Source organism: Dama dama, chromosome 14 (genome assembly GCF_033118175.1).
Source record: "Dama dama isolate Ldn47 chromosome 14, ASM3311817v1, whole genome shotgun sequence".
In the NCBI taxonomy this organism is placed as follows: domain Eukaryota; kingdom Metazoa; phylum Chordata; class Mammalia; order Artiodactyla; family Cervidae; genus Dama; species Dama dama.
Window position 1 is genome coordinate 50727353 of NC_083694.1, and position 21579 is coordinate 50748931.

At 42.4% G+C, this 21579-nt stretch overlaps 1 protein-coding gene across 8 annotated transcripts in view; it reads right to left on the reverse strand.

Moving 5' to 3' along the window:
* The window catches only part of PRDM2 (PR/SET domain 2), a 132487-nt gene that overhangs the window by 55298 nt on the left and 55610 nt on the right, over positions 1-21579 (reverse strand). For all 8 annotated transcript variants that reach the window (XM_061160713.1, XM_061160710.1, XM_061160707.1 and 5 more), the window contains one exon: positions 20501-20627. In XM_061160713.1, the coding sequence (XP_061016696.1) occupies positions 20501-20627 (127 nt within the window). The remainder of the gene's footprint in view (positions 1-20500; positions 20628-21579) is intronic.

Genomic DNA, 21579 nt, shown 5'->3' on the forward strand with positions numbered 1-21579 from the left:
TCCACTCGGTCTAAACAAGAAAGATACAGGAATGAAAACACACGGAAAGTGGAATGGAGACAGTAACACAGAACACGACAGAGGGCTGGGCAGAACGCTGTGCACGTAAGGAGAAGAGACACACAAAGATGAAGAAGACTGAATGAAACAGAAGGAAAGCAGCAGTTACCCCCTACATCGAGGCTCCCCCCCAACCCCCAAGTAATAGCCTTTGTGTTCTCAGTGGGGGACAGGATGTGGTATACTTACTTCCAGCCTATCCCATGCTCATGACTGATGTCCTTACTACTTAAGCCAGAAGTTCCACCCTATGCCTCTCATTCTAGAGACATCCAAGGACCGCAGTCATGAAGTCAACTGCCTGAGATCACACAACTGAATCACCTTTCTAGTCAGAACTAAAACCCAAGGCTGATGGTACCAAAAGTGCTCTACTAACTAAACTATTAATACATTTATTTCTTACAACCAATAATGGCATAATACAAATATCTTATTCTTTACACACTTTATATCCATTACTTCACCCACTTTCAAGGGAAAATGAAAGCAAAGTAATATAAAGACTTTCATTACATTTATAGAAAAGGAACCATCAAATTGGAATACAGACATTTTCCATTTCCGTTTTATGCTATGCCAGAAACAAGTATCAGTCAACAGCACAGAACCTCAATCTAAGCAAATACATTAAATATCAATAAAACTGGATTTTCTGATAAATAGCTGCCATATAGACAAATTCTACATTTGCATCAACTACATGTTAAAGACAACATGTAGCATTAAGCAGCTGGTGCCTGCAATGTAAGGTGCAAAACCAAAACTGCCTAAAGCATCACGTGAATAATTTAAGTTCTTGTCTATATTCTACTCTTCTGATGAACTAGACAACAAGGAGATTCTAAAGAATAATGTCTCAGTTAAAAATGTTCAGGCATCAGAGAGAATACAGAATTCTATAAGGCTTGCTCAAGTTACATTAAAAATTCATCACAACAGTGAAGGCTCACGCATTTGGTGATTTAAATGAATTAAATTTAGAACCATATGTAACTCTACGTGCACTGCCTGCCTCCTCACTGGGGAGCTACCCAACTCTGAAGCATAAAATCAGACAGAATTTAGTATCAGTATGCTGAAGCAGGGCCAGCACATCCTTGTTCGGAGAGCTCACCCTCTTACTCAGAAACAGAGACGATTCCAAACCAGGCAAGACTCCATCTGTGAGGTGACGGAGCACCAGGAAAGATCAGCTAGCCTGAAGGGGCGAGGCTGGCCTGAACAAGGACCAACCGTGACCACCACCACACCCCCCCCACCATAGGGTGGACGTGACTGCCACCTCCAGCTCCTCACTCACACAGCCCTTCACCCCTGCTGCCCCAACTCCACCTGGATGGCTTCCTCTCACCCTGAAATCGCAAAACCCCTAAGTTCTTTATTTGCCCCCAAGTCTCTTCTCAGCATCTAACAGTTTGGTGGCCTTTACAGCTTAAAATTCCTCTCCTGAGCCTCATGCCATTACCATCTAGACTGTCTTCCTCCAGTAACCATTCTTTGGCAAAAATCTTCCTCTTCCTCCTGCCCTGAAATGAGAGGCTCCCCATAGGAAACCTGGTGATGATGCTTTCACACCAGGCTGGAGCAAGGCTTCAATAAAGTATCCAGCTAAGCAGAGGATACAGATCTTAGAGAACAGATGTGGAATAATGGAATTAATGGGCTACATCAAAAGGTAAGAGAGAGAAGAATCCTAAGATTTGGAGGAGAAGGGGCCGTGAAGATGGTTTAACCAAACTTCACAAATACACTTCTCTGAGCTTTATTTCATTACAAGAATTGCCCAAAATCTCATTGCAAGTTTGTAGTAGAATTGAGATTTTTATTCTCATCCAATTCACTATTCTATCCACTGTGCTCTAACAGCCTTCTTAGTGCCACTCTGTGGGTTCCAATTTCACCCTTAAAAAGAATTAAAACTACCATCTGCGTTTCAGGCAAGTTTGAGAAATTCATCATGAACATACGAAGTCATTACACATCTTTTTCAATTTTCGAAAGGCAAAGGACAGGTTTTCATGGCAGCAGGTCCAAAATAAGGTGAAAAGCCTAACTGGGGAAAAGGCACAAAGTTCATGTTAAATGACATGGGATTTAAAACAAAACAAAAAACCCACAAACAAACAAAATCTCTAACAGATCAGGTAGTAAGCAAGGGGAACCAATGGATAACAGCAAAACTGTTAGCTTAAAGAATGGCCAAAATAGTACTCAGTGTGAACTGCTAAAGGGTGGGCAGTCTTGGGCCTCAGCGCAACTGGCAGCGGTTTAACATTCTGCAGTGGGTGTGATGAGCAGGGAGAAGAGAAGCTAGAAATGGTTACACAAAGCTAGGTTTTCCACAAGGAATAAACAGGTCATTTCAATATCCTTCATGTATTCTTAAAATAAACAAAAAATACTGAGTTTGCTACCCTGAAAGTCATCAGAAGGAAGCCTGAGGACTGATGTGAGAAACTGCAATCAGAAAGGCTTCCTTGTGTAAGGTCAACAGCAGCCCTACACGTAACACAAGAAAGTGTTTATCAGATGATCACAGGTGGCCATTACAACTGGCCAAGGTAAGATCAGTGGGCAAACAAGCCACTTGTGGCCTTAGCTCCATCAGGCCATGGTGTTTCAAAGAGAGAAATGTGAAGCAGTAAGATGCAACAACAGTTGGTTTTTACAGAAGTGATATATAATGCCATACATTTTCTAAAGATTTCTTTTGCACAGAAAATAACTTTGAAATACACCTGGTAGTAAAAATTCTGTTATGCTGCTTGGGCAAAATTTCAAATCTTTTTCTGTAGTTAAACTTCTCACTAAGAGCTGTCTGTAATTCTGGAGGCAAATTATAAAAATAAAACCTCTCCGGTTTTAAGTTGCTCGTGGCATTAAAATAGGACTTCAGGCTTTGCTTCAACAGAAACAATGGAACAAAGTTCTGGATTTTTCAGCACTGCAGATCACAGTATAAATTCCTGGAATGCTTGCAGCCTATGCGAGGGATTGGGGTGGGGGGCAGGGCGGGGTGCACAGTTTTTGCTGTTGTGGAGCTCTGGCTCCCCACCTCTTCCAAACATCAGGCTGATGGAAGAACAGCAAAGATCACATCTGAAGGGAGCTTCTAATTCTCTTTTTAAGAAAAGGCTTTTAGAGGCTCTGGCTGGCTAATTCCAAATATTAGAAATGGATTCCCAAATAAACATTAGTAAATTCAAATTAAGAAAGCTTTAAATTTCCTTACATTCCTGGGAACCTCAAAAAAATCTTGTGGCATAAACAAAATGATGTCAGAGACTAACTAAATACCTCTGAAACTTAAACAAGCTGCTAGCCTATTCTGTTTTATAATCATTTTAATTTCTTGAGTTCTTTTCAAGGATTTTCGTTAGCCTTTGTTTTACAGGGGGTAAAAAGGTATCTAAAGTCTGAAAGTGAAAGTCGCTCAGTAGTGACCAACTCTTTGCGACCCCATAGACTGCAGTCCATCAGGTTCCTCTGTCCATGGGATTTTCCAGGCAAGGAGACTTGGAGCGGGTTGCCGTTTCCTTCTCCAGAGGATCTTCCCAACTCAGGGACGGAACCCCGGTCTTCTGCACTGCAGGCAAATTCTTTACCGACTGAGCTACTGGGCAAGCCCACAAAAAAAGTGAACTGCCAACTCAAAGCGAAGAACTGACTTCAAGTTCAGGTATAAGTCCCCTGTGGCCAAACAAAGCAGGCCTGGGAGCTGTGCAAGGAGGTGGTGTGTTACAAGTGCCTGGCAACCTTAAAACAGAAGGGACAGCCATGCCCTTGAGAATTGATTAGTCTTAGCTAAAAGGAAAGTCTATTTTTCCCTCTCAAAGCCCATGGTAAGTCTTACAATGCTATATCCTGATGAATTAATTACAAAGCTTGGTTTAAAAATATTTTCAGGAAGTAAAATCTAGATCTAAATCTGAATTAACACAATTGCAGTATTCCAAATTCATTCTTTACATTTGTCCACAAAAATGCTCAGAGGAACAATGGTCAAGTCACATCACTAATTAATAAAATCAGGCTACAATTCATCCATAGATATAAACCAAAAGGATCCGCATTAAGATGTTGGCAGGTGGCTCCCAGTGATGAGATTATTGATGAAGGTATGGTACCCGTTTCTCCATCTGTTTGCATTTTCTAATTTTTCTAGATGAACATTTCAATACATGATGCAAAAAAAAAAAGATTAAAAAAAAACCCGAAATACCAACAAAAGCAAAATTAATGAGACAACTGAAAAATGTTTCTTTCGGTTGAGATGAACACAGGCGGTTCTACATCAGTACAGTCTGGCACTCTGCTGCACAGGAAAAGCCCGCAGTGTCTCTTTCCCATCTCCCACCTCACACACCAGCATAGTGTCCAAAAAAATATGCTCTTCCCAGAAAAACCAAATCCACCACAGAGACACAGTAACAAAGATTTAAAGGATATTTAAAATACATCTGACACTTTAACAATGCTGTGTGTGTGTTCAGGGCATTGACCCTTTATGAAATAGAAAATTTGTGTGTAACTTAAAGCCGGCGCTCCGTATGTGTGATTCCTCCACAGCCGCATTTTTGCATCCTAGGATTCAGTCAACCCTAGGTCACTGAGTACTATACTATTCATTACTGACAAAAATTCACCTATAAGGGGAACCCGCAGTGGTCTTCAAGGGTCAACTGAATGCCCAAGCATTCACATTATCACTGTGAGCCTTTTGGTATATATCCTTCAACTCTCTTTACCATGCATCACATAACTTCAAACAAAAAATTGATTTGTCTCGTCCTTTTGAACAGCCATACTATTTGTTTCGATGCACTTGGGTATCACACCCATAATTATTTGAATCAAAAATCTAATTTAAACAATCATGCTGAGTGCCTCCCAGGTATAAGCTAAGGACCAATGTTTTGGCGGTCAACTAGGACAATCATGAGAGTCTACTAGGACAATCATGAGAGTCTTCTTTGCTACCTTTTATTTTGCTTCTCTGAAAATATAAAATTTAGGCAATGGCATTTGAATATAACACGTTTTGGTAAAGGTTTAGGAAATTCGTTTATAAACACAAAAGAATGTACAGACACTACTCTGCTGAATCACCAGGCTCTACCATTAAATGAGACACTTTCACGCCAGTGCAATCTTGAAGACCTTTTTGTCACTACTGCTCGATGAGCCCATTCCCTTCTGTTCAACACTCAATCGTCCTCCAGCCCCTCTCATGCCTGCAGATGCACCTCTCTCAGAGTTCACGGCTGACACCTCTCTGTTCCCCGTGAAAAAGAGCTAGGAGTTCTCAGGGGCTCAGTCATGTATGTGGGCCAGCAAAGTTCACCCCTCTGGCAAACTCAAAACTGCCCAGGTTGTCTTTCATATTCAAGAAGCATGGAAGGAACGCAAATGTATTCTCCTCACAAAGCAATTATTTTTTTAAATCACAAGTTACATATAAATTCAACTCCACATTTTTTCTTTTACTGACCTCTACCTAAAAGCAAAATCCTACTAGCCTATTTAGGACCAGGTGGCACTAGTGGTAAAGAACCCACCTGCCAATGCAGGAGACTAACAGACACAGGTTCAGTCCCTGGACTGGGAAGATCCCCTGGAAGAGGGCATGGCAAGCCACTCCAGTCTTCTTGCCTGGAGAATCCCATGGACAGAGGAGCCTGGTGGGCTACAGTCCATGGGGTCGCAAAGAGTCAGACATAACTGAAGCGACTTAGCACGCATTACCCTATTTACCAACTTATCTCATTCTCAGATGCATTAGCCTATCATCACACTATTAAATCTTTCCTCTACATAACTGTAAAGTTTCTGGAATGATCAAATGAAACTTTGATCATTTTTCTTGGGTGCTTATTATCTACAAGACACTTTGTTAAGAGGGAATACGTATTTTTGTTGTTTGGTAGCTCAGTTGTGTCTGACTCTTTTTGAAGCCCCATGGACTACAGCCTGCCAGGCTCCTCTGTCCACGGGATTTCCCAGGCAAGAATACTGGAGTGGGTTGCCATTTCCTTCTCCAGGGGATCTTTCCAACCCAGGGATTGAACCTGCATCTTCTGATTAGCAGGCAGATTCTTTACTGATAGGCAGGCAGATTCTTTACCACTGTGCTACCTGGAAAGTCCATAGGGAATACACATATGTCTGCCCCAAAGATACTTAAAATGGAAGTTATATGTCTAACTTTGTGAAAAGCAAGTTCCCTTGCAGAAAGGCCCCACTAATGTCAATAAGTAGAAAATTTCTAGTGGAAAAAAATGTTTCAGAAAAATATGGATTTCCTTCAAAATAACAAGAAAGGAATGAAGGAAAAACGAGGCAGGCAGGAAGGATGGGGTTGGGGGGGAGGGTGGTCATTTGGGGGTGGGAGGTGGATGATATAAACAGCCATCCGGCCAGGTAAAGTGAGGAGGCTCAAGGAGTTGCTAATAACCCAGCTACAAGCTCCGGTCCTCCCTCACATCCTGGGTAGGAACACAGGCTCCAGGACTGAGATGACATCAGAAACACTAAATCATACTCGGTGCCAGCCTCCAAGGACTTTCCCACAGGGTCCCAAGTTGATGTTTCTCTCTTTTGCTAATGCAGGAGTAAAATAATGCCCCCTGACAACAAAGAAGTCCAGGAGGAAGAGCTCGCAAAAGACAAGGATTTGAAACACAGCTGCCTCCTAGGCTAGTGTCCATGCTGGGAAAAGGGGTCTCACTTTCAATCCAGTCACTCATTCCATCTGCCCCTCTAAAAGGTTCCTGTGTCCCCAAGGTCACACATCTTCCCTGCAAAGAGCTGATCTCAAACAAGTGAGATCAGACTGGGCTCTCCCCCTTTCCTTCCCTGGTGTTGGGGTGGTATTCTGAATAAAACAGGTCCCCAAAGGATAAGAACTGCACAAAAACGGGAATTCACAAAACTGCAACTATACTGTGCAGCCATGGGCCATGATTTGACGCAATGATGTTCAAGGCAGAGGGGAACTAACTGTGATACATACTGATGCCATCTTAGGGAAGGGAAGGTTAGATAATGTGCATCAAGAACTTTGCACAGTGCTTGACAGACTCAGTAAATGGAATCAATTGTAAGGATTATCCACAGTAGATTCTCCTAAACAAATTACAGAAACCCCACGCCTACAAGTCTAAATTGCCAGCATATGTTCCTTCTTAAGAAGACAATAACATTCTGCTTCCCTAACAAATCCGAATTCATCCATTTGTTTTGCTCATTTGTTCTACATCGATTCACAGGATCCCACCCAGATATCATTACGGAAATGTACAAGTCCAATGAGGACAGACGTTTAATTGCAAGGAGAATTATCCCAAACATCCCTATCAATACACATAAATGCTCTAACAGCAGAAGTTGTGAGTATACATCAATTTTTAAAGTCTATAACCCACTAATTTTATTGCTTCTAAAAAACACTCTGTGCTCAATTTTTTAACTAAGCATACTAGTGCACTTAACATTCCTAATCTCTTCGGAAAGAAACCTTAGTTAGACCTCTTTGATAATCATATAGCACCTAAGGTTCCCCACAGTCATGAACAACCATGAACACAACATCTGGGGCTCAGGGATACCTGTGTTACTACATATTTAAGTTGTGAGTCTATGTAAATTTGTTTATTGACAGACTAAAAAGAACCCAGACCGCTGAGATAATACTAATAAATACCGCAAGATAATCAGGACATTTAGTAACTATAACACATAATAGATAAAACTGACATTCTCAACTTAAATAGTAACTTCTCCTAAGAAAATGTCTCTTTCACTTTTGTTTTTGCTTGAATTCATATCCAGCAACATGTAAAATCACAAGATTTCCTATGCTATCATATATAGCACTGAAATAGCTCCGACACAGTCACCTTCAAGCCTGTCTGATAATTTACTCTAAGAAAATGTATCCAAAATTCATCTAAAATCTCACCTGCAGAAAATAAGGTTTTAACAGTAGAGTTACGAGTGATCTGGATCACAGGAAGGTGAGATAGGCAAACAGAAAGACAGTGAGCTCCTCATTTGGGCAGCAAGCAAACAGTGAAATATTTACTTCTGCCTGTGTAACAAATCAAATTCCCAGAGTTCTCTAGTTCACCCTATTTGGGTAACTAGTAAACAAGACAGCATGCAAAACAGAAGCAGTCTCTACCATCTGAGGAATTCTCTAGTGTCCCTTTGTGTATCTACCTGCAGATCCAAGAAGCTCCTTACTCTCACCTAATTTGTAATCTACTTAATTCATTCTAATTCATTCTGTGTTGCCAAAGAAAAACATATGGATTTAATTTTAAAGGGTATGTTAGAAGATGTTGAAACTGTCCATTTTTTTAAATCTAGAAGTACCACCATAGACCAAGGAAGAGGCAGCGCTTCCACAAAGCTGATTCTGCCACTGCTAATGCTCACCAATTACAATGGCATGGACCAAAACCAGTGTACCACCCATGTTCCTGGGAGGCTCTCACTTACTGCTCACAGCAACCCTACACGGTAGCTGTTACCTCATTTAACAGACAGGTAAACTGAAGATTAAGATGTGTAGAGTAACCTGTCCAAGGTCACACTGCTGTTAACTGGTGGAGCTAGGGTCTGGATCTGGCCTTGTAACCCTAAGGCTATGTTGTAGAAAGCCACAGTGAAATCCACACATTGTTCATCTCCCAGCACTCAGAGGTTTAGCTGCATCAGCAAATTTTCCCTTCTCGTCTCCACTCAACACACAGAAGTCAGGTTCCTTTTAAACAAGTTATCCACTGGCAAAGTACTGATCCAGTTGTATTTGATATGGAAGCAACAGCGAAGGCTGAGCAACACACTTAATGTGCTTTAACACAGAAAGAAGTTGGGGGCAACATAACAGTCTACTGTGAAAAGTTTAACAATTTCATCAACATTTTTTCAATATGCTAGCAAATCTGGAAAACTCAACAATGGCCACAGGACTGGAGGTCAGTTGGATGGATGACCCACAAGCTGCAATCAAGATTGCTGGGAGAAATATCAACAATCTCAGACATGTAGATGATACCACCCTATTGGCAGAAGTGAAGAGAATCTAAAGTGTATCTTGATGAAGGTGAAACAGGAGAGTGAAGAAGCTGAATTAAAATTCAACATTCAAAAAACTAAGATCACTGCATCTAGCCTTCTCATTTCATGGCAAACAGATGGGGAAAAAATGGAAACAGTGGCAGATTTTATTTTCTTAGGTTCCAAAATCACTGCAGACAGTGACTACAGCCATGAAATTAAAAGATTTTTGCTCCTTGGAAGAAAAGCTACGACAAACCCAGACAGTGTACTAAAAAGCAGAGACATCACTTTGCCGACAAAGGTCCGTATGGTCAAAGCTATGGTTTTTCCAGTAGTCGTGTATGGATGTGAGAGCTGGACCATAAGAAGGTTGAGCGCCAAAACAATTGATGCTTTTGAGATGTGGTTCTGGAGAAGACTCTTGAGAGTCCCTTGGACAGCAAGGAGATCAAACCAGTCAATCCTAAAGGAAATCAATCTTGAATATTTACTGGAAGGACTGATGATAAAGCTCTAATATTCTGGCCACCTGATGCGAAGAGAGAACTCATTGGTAAAGACCCTGATGCTGGGAAAGACTGAAGGCAGTAGAAGAGGACAACAGAGGATGAGAAGGTTGGATGCCATCACTGACTCAATGGACATGAGTTTCAGCAAGCTCTGGGAAATGTTGAAGGACTGGGAAGCCTGGTGTGCTGCAGTCCATGGAGTCGCAGAGAGTCAGACACCATTTAGTGACTGAATTTTTTGACAACTGCCCAGGAGATTTAGAAGACCTCACTTCTCTAAAACTGAAGAGGGTCATAAATAGTGTTAGTTAAGGATCACTTTTTCTTGGTTCCATATTTTCCACACTCTAATTCAACCATGAATTTAATTTGCTTTGGCATACAGACAGTAATTTACATTATTTTCCAGTCTGAACCCCTAAATTTATAACTTTGATGGAATCAAAACCAAAAATAGATATTATTAAATAAGCTTAACACTCAAATTTGATCTTGTTATCAAATACGTCCATGTAAGGAAAAGATACATCCTGAATAATGTATTTTAGCAACTAATATAACTCCTAAAGGGGATTCCAAGTGGCGCTAGCAGTGAAGAACCCATCGGCCAATGCAGGAGACATAAAGAGATGTGGGTTCAATCCCTGGGTCAGGAAGATCCCCTGGAGGAGAGCATGACAACCCACTCCAGTATTCTTGCGTGGAGAATCCTATAACAGAGGAGCCTGGTGGGCTAAAGTCTATTGTAAGGTCGCAAAGAGTCAGACATGACTAAAGCAATTTAGCACGCAGCACAGCTCCTAAAAACAAGCAAATCTGTGATCTTAAACCCCTTGCTCAAAAATCCAACCAAGATTGACACTGCTTTTTATTATTTGTTTGGATGACAGTGAGAAGAGAAGCTGCAATTTCACCTCCAGTGTTAATTCTACAAAAATTACAATCCACAGGTGTAAACAGACAAAAATCAGAACTGCCAACTAATGAGCACTGTGCTGGTGGCAGCACGAATCTCGTAGAGAACACGGGTTTCCACTGATGCCACCATGAACATCTACCATGAAGGGCTCAAGGCAGAAGGTGGAACGCAGTGACCTCTCACTCCTCACTGGAACCTGAGACTTTCTGCTTTACTGCACAGAAAAACGGGCTGTGAAAATCTCATAGGTTAAAAACAAAAATACAGCCAAACAGAACCAGAAAGGCATATTCTATACCTCAAACCGGTAAGAGAATGAAAATCGAAACTAAGAAGCCAAATAGAAGAAAAATAACAAAAGGCACAGAAATTTCAATTCCAAACTGTCCTAGAACTTCAAGCAGTATGCATAATTCGGTTTGGGGGTTCTAAACAAGGGTGAACAAACCAGTTTGCCTTCATTTTTGTGGCATGTGGTGGACTGCACCAAGAGGTAGGATTATAAGCACAACAGGAAAAGATTGTTTATCACTGTAGCTTTAATAGAAATAAGGGGGAGGAGGAATTTTAGCCTAAAGAGTATTTACTGTTTTTCTTTTTAACCAAAGCAAAGACAATCCTCTACAACTCTACCTAACGGGTAACACACAGCTATCGCATTAAGGGTGAAATCAGGTTCTGGTCATTCAGACAATGATTAAACTAATAAGAACATATAAAAATTCCTGAAAGTATCAAAATAGCAAGGATTTCGGATCTCATAATCTTTCTTTAGAAGGTGACATTTTTCTGTATCACACACAATGCTGTTATTTTATTATTAGAATAAATTTCCTACCTCTGAAACTATTCAAATTTTCTTTGTGATATTAAAATATATTAAATTTAATAACAAAATAACTACACCATCCTACAATGGAAAACTTCTATCAAAAAATATTTTTAAATTTCAGGGTCATGACCACAAAAATGGGAAGAGGAAATAAGTAGCTACAACAGCTTCAGAATACTGAGCATGGTCTAGTCTCTTACCCATAATCCCTCAGGACTTTTCTTAATATATGTGCCAATTTTAAACCTTTTAAACAACGTTACCTCCCCTTAATTTTTAGAGAAAATTAAACAAGAGAGAAAAATGCTTAAGAAATATGAAAAAATGAAAGCTCAGATTAGTAAGCAGCAGTTCTGTTCAGGCTACAGTGCGTATGAGGGTGTTATGGACTTACTAAATCTCTACAGAACAACTAAATACTCTACAAATTGCAAATCCCAAGAAAGCATTAAGTTGTAAACACTCACACACATTCTAAAGATTCTACTGTGGGATACACATGATGACGAATCACCCCTGCCCCACATGAGGAGGATTCGGGAGTGCACACAGACAGGTTAGGGCAACTCCTCTCTCCTTCTTGTCTCCTTTTTTGCTTTTCCTCTGGAATGAGTCAAGTCCCTAGAATAGGAACAGCTTTATCAGCAAACAAAACCTCCTAAGAAGCTACTGCTTCAAACAGTTCAGATGAATTCTTATTAAAGGAAAAGGTAAAAAATAAAAACCTACCCCCATCAGAAGGAAATGGCAACCCACGCCCAGTTATTTTTGCCTGGAAAATCCCATGGACAGAGGAGCCTGGCAGGCTATGGTCCAGAGGTGGCAGAGTCGGACACGACTGAGTGAACGTGAGCGCACACGTGCACACACACACACACACACACACACACACACAACACTCTGACAAAACCCCTCTCTTACTGGTGTCACATCATGAGAGTGAAGGAAACTAACAAGCATATTTTAACTCAATTATCCAGTAAACACATCAGAATTACACTTAAAATCAGTTTCTAGACTTTTAAGACTAGTATCCTAATTAAAACTTGTTCATGATCTGTAACATTCAGCTTAAGGGAACTTTTAAAGTTGGTTTCTATTCAGTGGAAATCAGTCAATCATTCTCAACAAGGTAACACTTAGCAGAGGAGGACGCTAAACATCACTGGCTTCTTAAAAACAACCAACAAAACAAGATGGAAGAACTCCACAATCCTAGACACAATGCCTCTGCCATCCGCACTGCAGAGGGAGTCAGGCCAAGACAATGTCTCACTCAGTTCCTGTGGTTTCAAAACTGATTTCAAAAATAATACACAACTTAAGAGAAATGAAATATTTGTATGAAGTTCAAACCAGCAAATGTGTCATTAAAAGAACACTTAACAGACAAGAGCTAGAAAGGGATTAAAATCTAATCTGTTAGTTTTTTCAAAAACTGTTTGAGATGCTCGAAGTAATACAATAAATCTATTTAATCCATAAACCCCAAAGCAAAAATAACTGAAGGCATTAGTTTTCATCATAACTTAGCTTTCTAACATGAAAGATTTCACTTAATCACATTGCCTTATTATTTAAGATTAAGGTGTGCAATTTTGAAGACAGTAGTGAAAATTCATCTTGGCTAATTAGCAAATCCTTATAGAACACTGCTACTTATTCCGTGTAGGCATCCTGCTTAGAAACATTAAGGAACAAAAACTAGGTTTAGGCAAAGTGCAGCCCATTAATTCAGTAGCTGGGTGAACTTGGGCAAATCACGGAAGCCCTCGAGCATCAGTGTCCTCATTCACCAAGGAGAATGAGTCCCCACGCTGCAGGGCTACTGAGCAGGATAAGCAACACTGTATATGAAGCACCAAAAGCAGTGCTGGGCAGAGAAGAAACATGCTGTCACTGTCAGCAGAAAGCAGCAGTACATCACTTGATGACATGGTGTGCACACAAGTATCAAATCCTGAGATATGTCGCTATCAAAATGCCACATAATGAATGAATTCAGCCAGGAACTCTCGTAACATCTGACACTGGTTTAATCTGAGTGGTAATAAAGGAAAACGGTGGCTTTCAGTATTTATCTTCACTTTGAGAAACAGTAATGTTTTCAAATAACTCCTGTTTATCCAAGTCTCTCCAAGTCGTTCAACTTCCTAAACTATGCCAACCAAATTATTAACATTAATAAAAGCAAATTTGAGAACCGTCCTCAGCAGCATGTAGCAGATACTGTGAATGCCAGCAAGAGCACCACGCGAGCCTGTATGACGCTGCAACTCCCAGTTCGCCACCCAGCCTTTAACTGCAAGAAATGTCTATTAATTTTTAACCAGCTGGAGGGCATTCTTGGGAGTATTTATTCCATTCCTCAGTTCTTCAGAGGCAACTTCAAATATAAAACTATATATACTCTCTCTGTAATTCTATGAAGTTCATGTAGTGTGTAACAGACCATCTGTAAACAGGAATGTAAAACTGCCTAAGGAAATACTCAATAAGTTTTCAAAACCAGTAATGAATCTGTAATGTAAAAAAAGAACCCAGTATTCTGGTCTAGGCAAAGCATAGCAAATTGTTCTTTATTTTTGTTACTTTCAAATTACAATTGAATTTTTAAAAATCAACTATTGGAACTTTCTACATTCAAGTCTTTTCACCTTTTAGAAAACTTAATCATAATTAATTCTTTTTTTCCCCCCTGTATGAGGCAAGTCTCACCTTCAGTTTCCATATGGACAGAAGAACCAGAGTAACAACCTTACACAGAGCATAGCATATTTCCTAAAACACTCAATTATGCTATATATTAGGATTTTTGCAAATTCATCCACTAAAATGCAGTTGAAACTCTGCAAAATGTTTTGAAAAATTTTAGTTAATCCACGAATTTCCTATGAACAAAGTTATACAAAGCAAGAATCAAGGACACAAAAATACCAACTTATTTGCCTAAATTTAGAGTAATTCAGTAGCAGCAGAAGTAGAATCAGAAATAGAGAAAATTCCCTAAATCTTACTGTTGAAAAAAATACAGAAACTGCACTGAGCTTTTAAAAGCAGACCCCCACAAAAATAGCAAGATCAACTCAGCAGGCAACATCAAAGGCAGGTCACCCAGTGCTGAGCAAAGGCATCACTCAGCTGGAGGCAGTGAGTTCCCCTGGGGACCGACCAGGATGCTGCTCACTTGAGTCCAAGCGGACAAGCTCACAAGCCATGTAACATCTAACGTTGGGGCCCTATCTCCACAGAATCGTAGCCACTTCCAAGTGGCCCATGCCCTGCTCCAATTACTTACCAACAAGACCGAGGGATGAGTGCCCTGTAAGCAGGCACAGAACCTGCCCACCAGGCCCCAGAAAGCTCAGGGCCCTCTGTCATCGTCCTCAGGCACCATGGCCAGGCCTCTGTCATTCAGACACCGCCCTTCAGCTTTGGCCAAGGAGCCTCAGAGCTGTTTGGCTGCTAGGGCAGGGCAGGTCAAGACATCAAATGTCACTGAAGCCCACCTGTTCTCTGCTTTCACTAAATGTATTCTCTAATTTCAACTTTAAATGGAACTAATGTGATCACTTCTACTGCTGTTGGCCTCCACACGTTGCTGCTGTTTAGTTACTCAGTCGCTCCCGACTCTTTGCAACCCCATAGACTGTAGCCCGCTAGGATCCTCTGTCCCTGGGATTCTCCAGGCAAGAGAATACTGGAGTGGGTTGCTGTTCCCTTCTCCACCTCCACATGTACAACTGGACAAAAAGCAGAGTATTGCGCAGAACCATGTGGAAATCAGGTTTTATGGAAAACCTGGCTTCAAGTTCTGCCTCTGACATTCACTGGCAGAGAGAGCTTGGACAAGTCATCCACTCTTGCTGGGTGTCCATTTCCTCACCTGGAGCCTTACCACACAGAAGGAGAGGCCATGTGCTCTAGAGCCCTGGAACCACAGCTGCTGAGCCTGTGCATCTACAGCCTGCGCGCCACAAGCGACGTCACCACCATAGAAGCCCGCACACCACAACAGGAGAGTAGCCCCTGTTCACCGCAACTAGAGAAAGTCCGCTCAGCAACAAAGACCCAGCACAGCCAATCAATCAATCATTCAATCAAATTATTTTAAAAAGAAGCAGAGGCTAAACGGGATCGCCCACAAGAGTGCTCAGTACCCATCAGCACTTCTTAGAGCTCATTCCCCCCTCCAGCTTCAGCACCGTACAGCCACTACGGCTCAGAGCCTCCATCAGAGCTTCCTGATCCATCTCTGTTTCTACCTGCTGTCCAGCCCAGCTGTGTGACCTCTCATGTCCCTGTGAGTTTCTTTCCCCAACTCATTCCCTCTTCCCCTCAGTATTCTTCACAGGAGTCCTCCTCACTGGGCTCAGCTATTTGACCAGAAGGCAGCAGCACCTCCTCTCCCAAAGGACTCCTGGCAATCCCCTCCCTATCCTGGAGCCTGAACACACATCAGCCAGAACACCTGGTTCTGGTGTTCTGACCTGCACTGAGCTCCCGTAAGACAGGCAACATGCGCCTCCTTGGACTTTCACCCCCCTCTCTCTAATCTCCCCTAACAATCCAGCACTATGTGCAGTGCTGGTACGAAAGGGCCAGTATGTCCCCCTGCAAACAAAGACTCACGTGGGTTTCTAGATGGCTCTCCCTGTACTATATACATCACCCCAGCAATAAAGCGTCCACATAGCTAAAAGAAGACCCAGCGTGGTCCCTCTTCCTGCAGCTCTCAGTCCCAAGACTTGACAGGGCCCATCTCGATGTCAATCAAGTCACAGCCTCTCACAGGCTAGCCCTGGCCAACCATCCCTAGTGACATACCTAACAACCCTGACACATACACTTTATTAACAAGGTTGTTCTTGTTCATCTGTTGGCTGGTTGTCCCTGCACTTCCTAGAGTGTAAATTTGCTGAAAGCAGGAACGTGGGTTGTTTTAGTTCTCTGCTACAGTTCTGGCACCCAGAAGTGTTTGACACAGAAACTATCAATACTTGTTAAATAACAAGGTGTGTGTGTGTGTGTGTGTGTGTGTGTGTGCGCGCGTGTGCGCGCCGGGGCGGGGAAGGCGCACAAGGAATACCTCCAGGATTTTTATGTGAACAATTTAAATTATGGAAAGAGATGAAACATTTTCAAGTTGGTTATAATTGAACTGTCCTGTGGTGACTATAAGTCTTTTAAATAAACACTAAAAATTAGCTGATCTCAGGATCTCAGGGACTACTTACAGTTTTAGAAAAGATTATGTGACCCTGTTAAGTGATCTCATGGAACTGTGCTCTTTATAGTTCATTCATGTTTTTGTTATAAACTCTTGTCTTCTTAACTGTGTAGCTATCAGCAATAAAACTACTTGATGCTATAAATAACTCTAATTTCCTCCTCCTAATTTGCTATGAACTGAAAAGTCAACAGGTTAGAACGAGGCCTAAAATAAAAATGAAGAGGCCTATAGTCCGGCCCTGCCATAGGAGGGGAGACCGAGGACCCCCAGCTTCCTTTGAGCTTTCACAGGTGCTCCATAAACACTTACAGATTAAATGACTCACAATTCGGTAGTTCCTCAAGAACCACATAAGTAGCTGTCAGCCACATTCTGTCAGTGGCACTTGCTAGTTTCATAGACCCACAGGCTGCACAGAGCTATTCTTTTCTATTATCTCTCCAGCTCCTGACAGCAACCCAGTGAGGTTATGTAGCACAAGGGCCATTTCATGTTATGACACCTACTTTTAAATCTATGGAAACTGTACCCTCAGACATCGTTTGCCCAGTCACACACCTGGTAAAAAAACCCGAGTTCCGTGCTCTTCATTCCTTTCACTAAGCCCATGGGCATTAAGACGCTGCTGTTTCTTTAGAGTAAAAAGAACTATGGGTAAGGCTCTGATGCAGCCGGGACATTCTGCTGTTACATTTTGTATTTTAAAAAGAACATTTGCCAACATCATTTACTGCTAGCAAGCACATTCAATCCCTCATTTTTCACCATAGCTAACAAGGAACAGAAATCAACATGATAAAGACTTCTAAATTTGGCCAGTGTTACTTCACAGATCACAGTCTTCCCATGGAGCAAGTAAGAATAACCTGAAACACCCAACACTGAAAACCCTCCCTTCCTCTCCACCTGAAAAGTTTCAATCTGTTCAAGGAACTTCTCATGTTCAATCTCATTACAGGGGCTACTCAGACATGTAAGTTAGGTTTACGTACAAAGAAGAGAATTCATAATTCCAGTTCAAAGTGCCTAACATATGTACGTCTCTGGCCACTGGCAAAACTGCATGCTCCCTGGTCAGAGACAATATGAACTGTGTTCTCATAGCACTATGTTCCCTTCCTTCATTACCGGTTTGTGTGAGTCTTTGTCTGCCCATCAACAAATATTTATTGAGGGCCTGTTCCATGCCAACCATCTAGGCACTGATCAGAAACTTACTGATTAAACGTTTGTCTACTCACCTGTCTCCACAGGTGCCAGGAGAAAAGTTACTGCTGCTTTTTTGCTCACCGAATGCCCTGTATGACCTAGCAGAGTGCCTGACACATGGTAGCGGCTTTACAAACATTAGTTCAATGAAAGACTGAGACACAGAGAGAAGAGAAGGGGCTGCTTTGTATGTAAAGGAATCGGGGCTTTTTACTGCCCAGAACACGCCTCATGATCCACCAGCGATCTGATGAATTCTGAAAGGCACCACATGCAATGCACAGCTGTAGGCATAGCAGCTGTCATGCAAAGGAGCAGAGGCTCATAACTACAAAGAATTCAGCCCTTTGTTTCTCTTTGCCTGCCTCCTGACCTAAATGAAGTTAGGTCCATGGTCCATCTACCTGTCAGATGCCTGTCTTCAACATCTGGCTTTCAGAAATACTAAGTTAATATAGCTACTGAATGAAATTTATGTTGATTTATTCTCTGACATCACTGCCTGAAAAGGTATTTAAATGTCTGAGGTCACATATAAGACCTAAAAAGAACTAAGTTAATGTAAAAAGCTTCTCTATTTCAGGTCTTTGTAAGCCATAAATTAGCTTTACAGAGACTAACAAAAATGTTTTGACTATTTAAACTTTAGATCATAAACAGCAAACAGGACTCCTTACCGGTAAGCTGTTCAAAACAGTTAAGTTCCGAGAGTGAGGTTCATGTACTTATTTTCACTAAAACTTAAGATTCACTGGGTTATACACAGCTTGGAGTAATTATAAATAATAGGGTAATAAGAAATATGAACTACTGAACTCAATACAAGAACCCAGCAATATGGGCAGGTATAAAAATGAAGATGTGTAAGTTCATGTACCACTAACAAAAGCTTACTTTCAGTTTTTTCCTCCACATTCAAATTTTAAAAATTAAGGAATAAAAAAGAAAAGAAAAAGGTAATAAAATGTTCTAAACTTGCACACCAAAGTATGCTAAACAGAGAAAAGCATGAGGATGAAGTTGTTATTAACCTATGACCGTATTTAAATGAGTTAATTATGCTTAGTAACAGAGTAAAGATCTCCTGCCTTCCAAACTCCAGCCCCTGTAAATCACAACTTACCTGGAAAGTCTGGTGACATTAATTATACACAAAATGAACACTAAATAAAGGAACAATCTGAATTAAATAAAGAGTTTGCAAACAATTATGCACTAGGCCTAATATCAACAAAAATCTCAGCACTCACGTAAAACAGTAGACAACAATAAAAACACCTGGCAAATTTTCTAGACCATGATCATCTGATTCATGATCAAAGCACTTAATGATCAAAAACTATGAAGAGACAGGGTTAAACAGAGAACATGTATTCAGTAAAAGGCCCAACAAACTTCCCTGGACGGATTATTGACTAAACTGTGAAATACAAAGTATATGTAATGGAACAATCAGAAGGGATTTCTTGCCTACATTTTTAAATATTATTTTTATACTTTTCCAAAATCAAGTTTACACTATGAGTTCATTTACAGTATGACTTCCACAATTCACTCTGCAGTGTTCTAAGCAAAGGACCGGACTCAAGTTCAGATGGCTACAAAAATTTACTTAAGATGTAAAGCGAGCTAAAAAAACAAAAACCACCACCAAAAAAAAAAAAAAAAAAAAATTTCCTATTACTGACAAACTACCATACCGTGCCTTGGCATACATTCAACTGGGCTCTATGAAAGACTCACGAATTAATACTAAAATTCTCCATTAAAAGGAAAAAAGAAAGTGTAGAATGCCAGCTGGAAATACGATATAGCCAACCAAACTATTTCCCTCCCAGAGATTATCCCCCGCCTTCTATGTAAGTATGACTACACTTTACCTTTTGTTTTAAAACAAAACAAGACTACTGGAGTTGAGTCAAAAGTAACCAAACAGCACACTGTTCAACTTCCATTTTGTTAATGGCCTAATTTCAACACGATCTGCCAGAATCTTTACGAGCGCTGCAGTCGTGCGCAGCGCGGTCTTGCGCGGCGTGGAGTGGACTAGGGCCCGGCCCGGGAGGACTAGGGGTCGGAGTGGCAGTGCCTTGCCCAGCCGGGTTGGAGTGGGGTGGCCGGGACGGCAGTGCGCGGCCCGTGGAGGAGTAGGGGGCCGGGGTGGCAAGAGCAGCGTATTCTCCCTGCCCCGGGAGGCCAGCGCATCGGCCGCAGCGCGTCCGGCCCTCCTGCATAGTCCGGGAGGATGGACACGAGGCCGCCGAATCTGCGGACCTGGAAATGTCACTCTCAGAACACATTTTGTGACGCGTCGCAGGCGAATAGCACAAAAAGCTAAGAATGTATCGGGCGTGCACGGCTTGGAGGGACCGGTCGCCGCTCCCACCCCCAAGTCCCGCGACCCAGGTTGTGGGAGAGGGAAATGACAACCGGCCCCGGCTCCCTTTCGGCGCGCGTCCGCTCACTTTTCCGCGCCGGCTCCTCGGCCCCAAGTTAGCTAAGAGTCCGAGCGCGGCGTCCGGCGCCGTGATTCAGCAGCGCCGGCGGGGGGCGGGGGGGGGCCGGCACCAGGTCCGGAAAAGGTCACGGAGAGCCGCGGGCGCCACCCGAGCCCGGATTCGGAACGCGCCGGGCAACGGCGGGGAGCCGGGACGGCGGCGGGCGCCTACCTTTCCTGCTTTTCGGGGAGCTCCGCTTGCTCCGGGCGCTGGCTCGCTCTTCCTCAATCGCAGCTGCTATCTCGGGGTTGTCTTCCCCATTGTACCAGACCAGGAGCTCCTCGCCCGGCGCGATTGGCTGCGGGGAGAGAAGAGACAGGCGACGGGCCAATCAGAGCGGCGTTTGTTGACGGGGCGGGGCGGGGCGGGGCAGGCGGGCGGTGCTCTCGACCGGGCGGCGCGCCGAAGGCCAACCCGGCAGGAAGGGCTCCTCCGCTTCGGCGGCAGCGAGCCGGGCGGCAAGGGAAGGGACCCTCTGCTGGAGGGAGGACCTCACTTCCTGGCCGCCTCCTCCCCCGAAGTCCGTCCGGTGGAGGTCGGGATCTGATAGGACCGGTTTAAACTTAAAACTGCTTTATGCTTCAGAATCTTACTATTAGAAGCCTCAAGACTACCCACGCAGAAAGAAAAAAACAAAAAAACAAAAAAACAAAACCACGGAACCATATTGCCCTTGAAATCTAAGCTGATGAGAAAATGTAAAGCGTAGTTTAAAAGAACCGGGTAGTCTGGAAAGAGACATGCTGAAAACTAATTATCAGCGCAGGTTTCAAGAGTCCAAGAACAAGTTAAGTATAAGAACCACATGCCGCTGCACACTTAAAAACGCACCGCTAATTATATCACGGAGATGCTAAAAGAGGCGGTGCGGAGGACGTGAGCGCCCTGGCAGCGTGTTATCTCTGTGCTGCTGCCAACCTGCTCCGGTCCTTGGAGGATTCGCTGCCTTACCCTCTGTACTACACTTCGAGTCTACAAGACAACTTTGAAATTTAGAAGGAAATGCCTATAAATACCTCACGTGTCAACTCCTAAAACTTTAATTCTTAAAGCCATGTATACACCATCATGCGGATTATACCTAGAGAACAAGATCTTGAAGAAAAGATAATACTGAGTGGAAAGATCACACTCCTAAATAAAACTGAAGCAAATGGCTTATTGGTTTCTCTCACAATGACTCATCTGTCAAAAAGTTCCAAGAGTATGAAAACAAGTAATACTCCACCAATAACCCCGTAAATAAAATA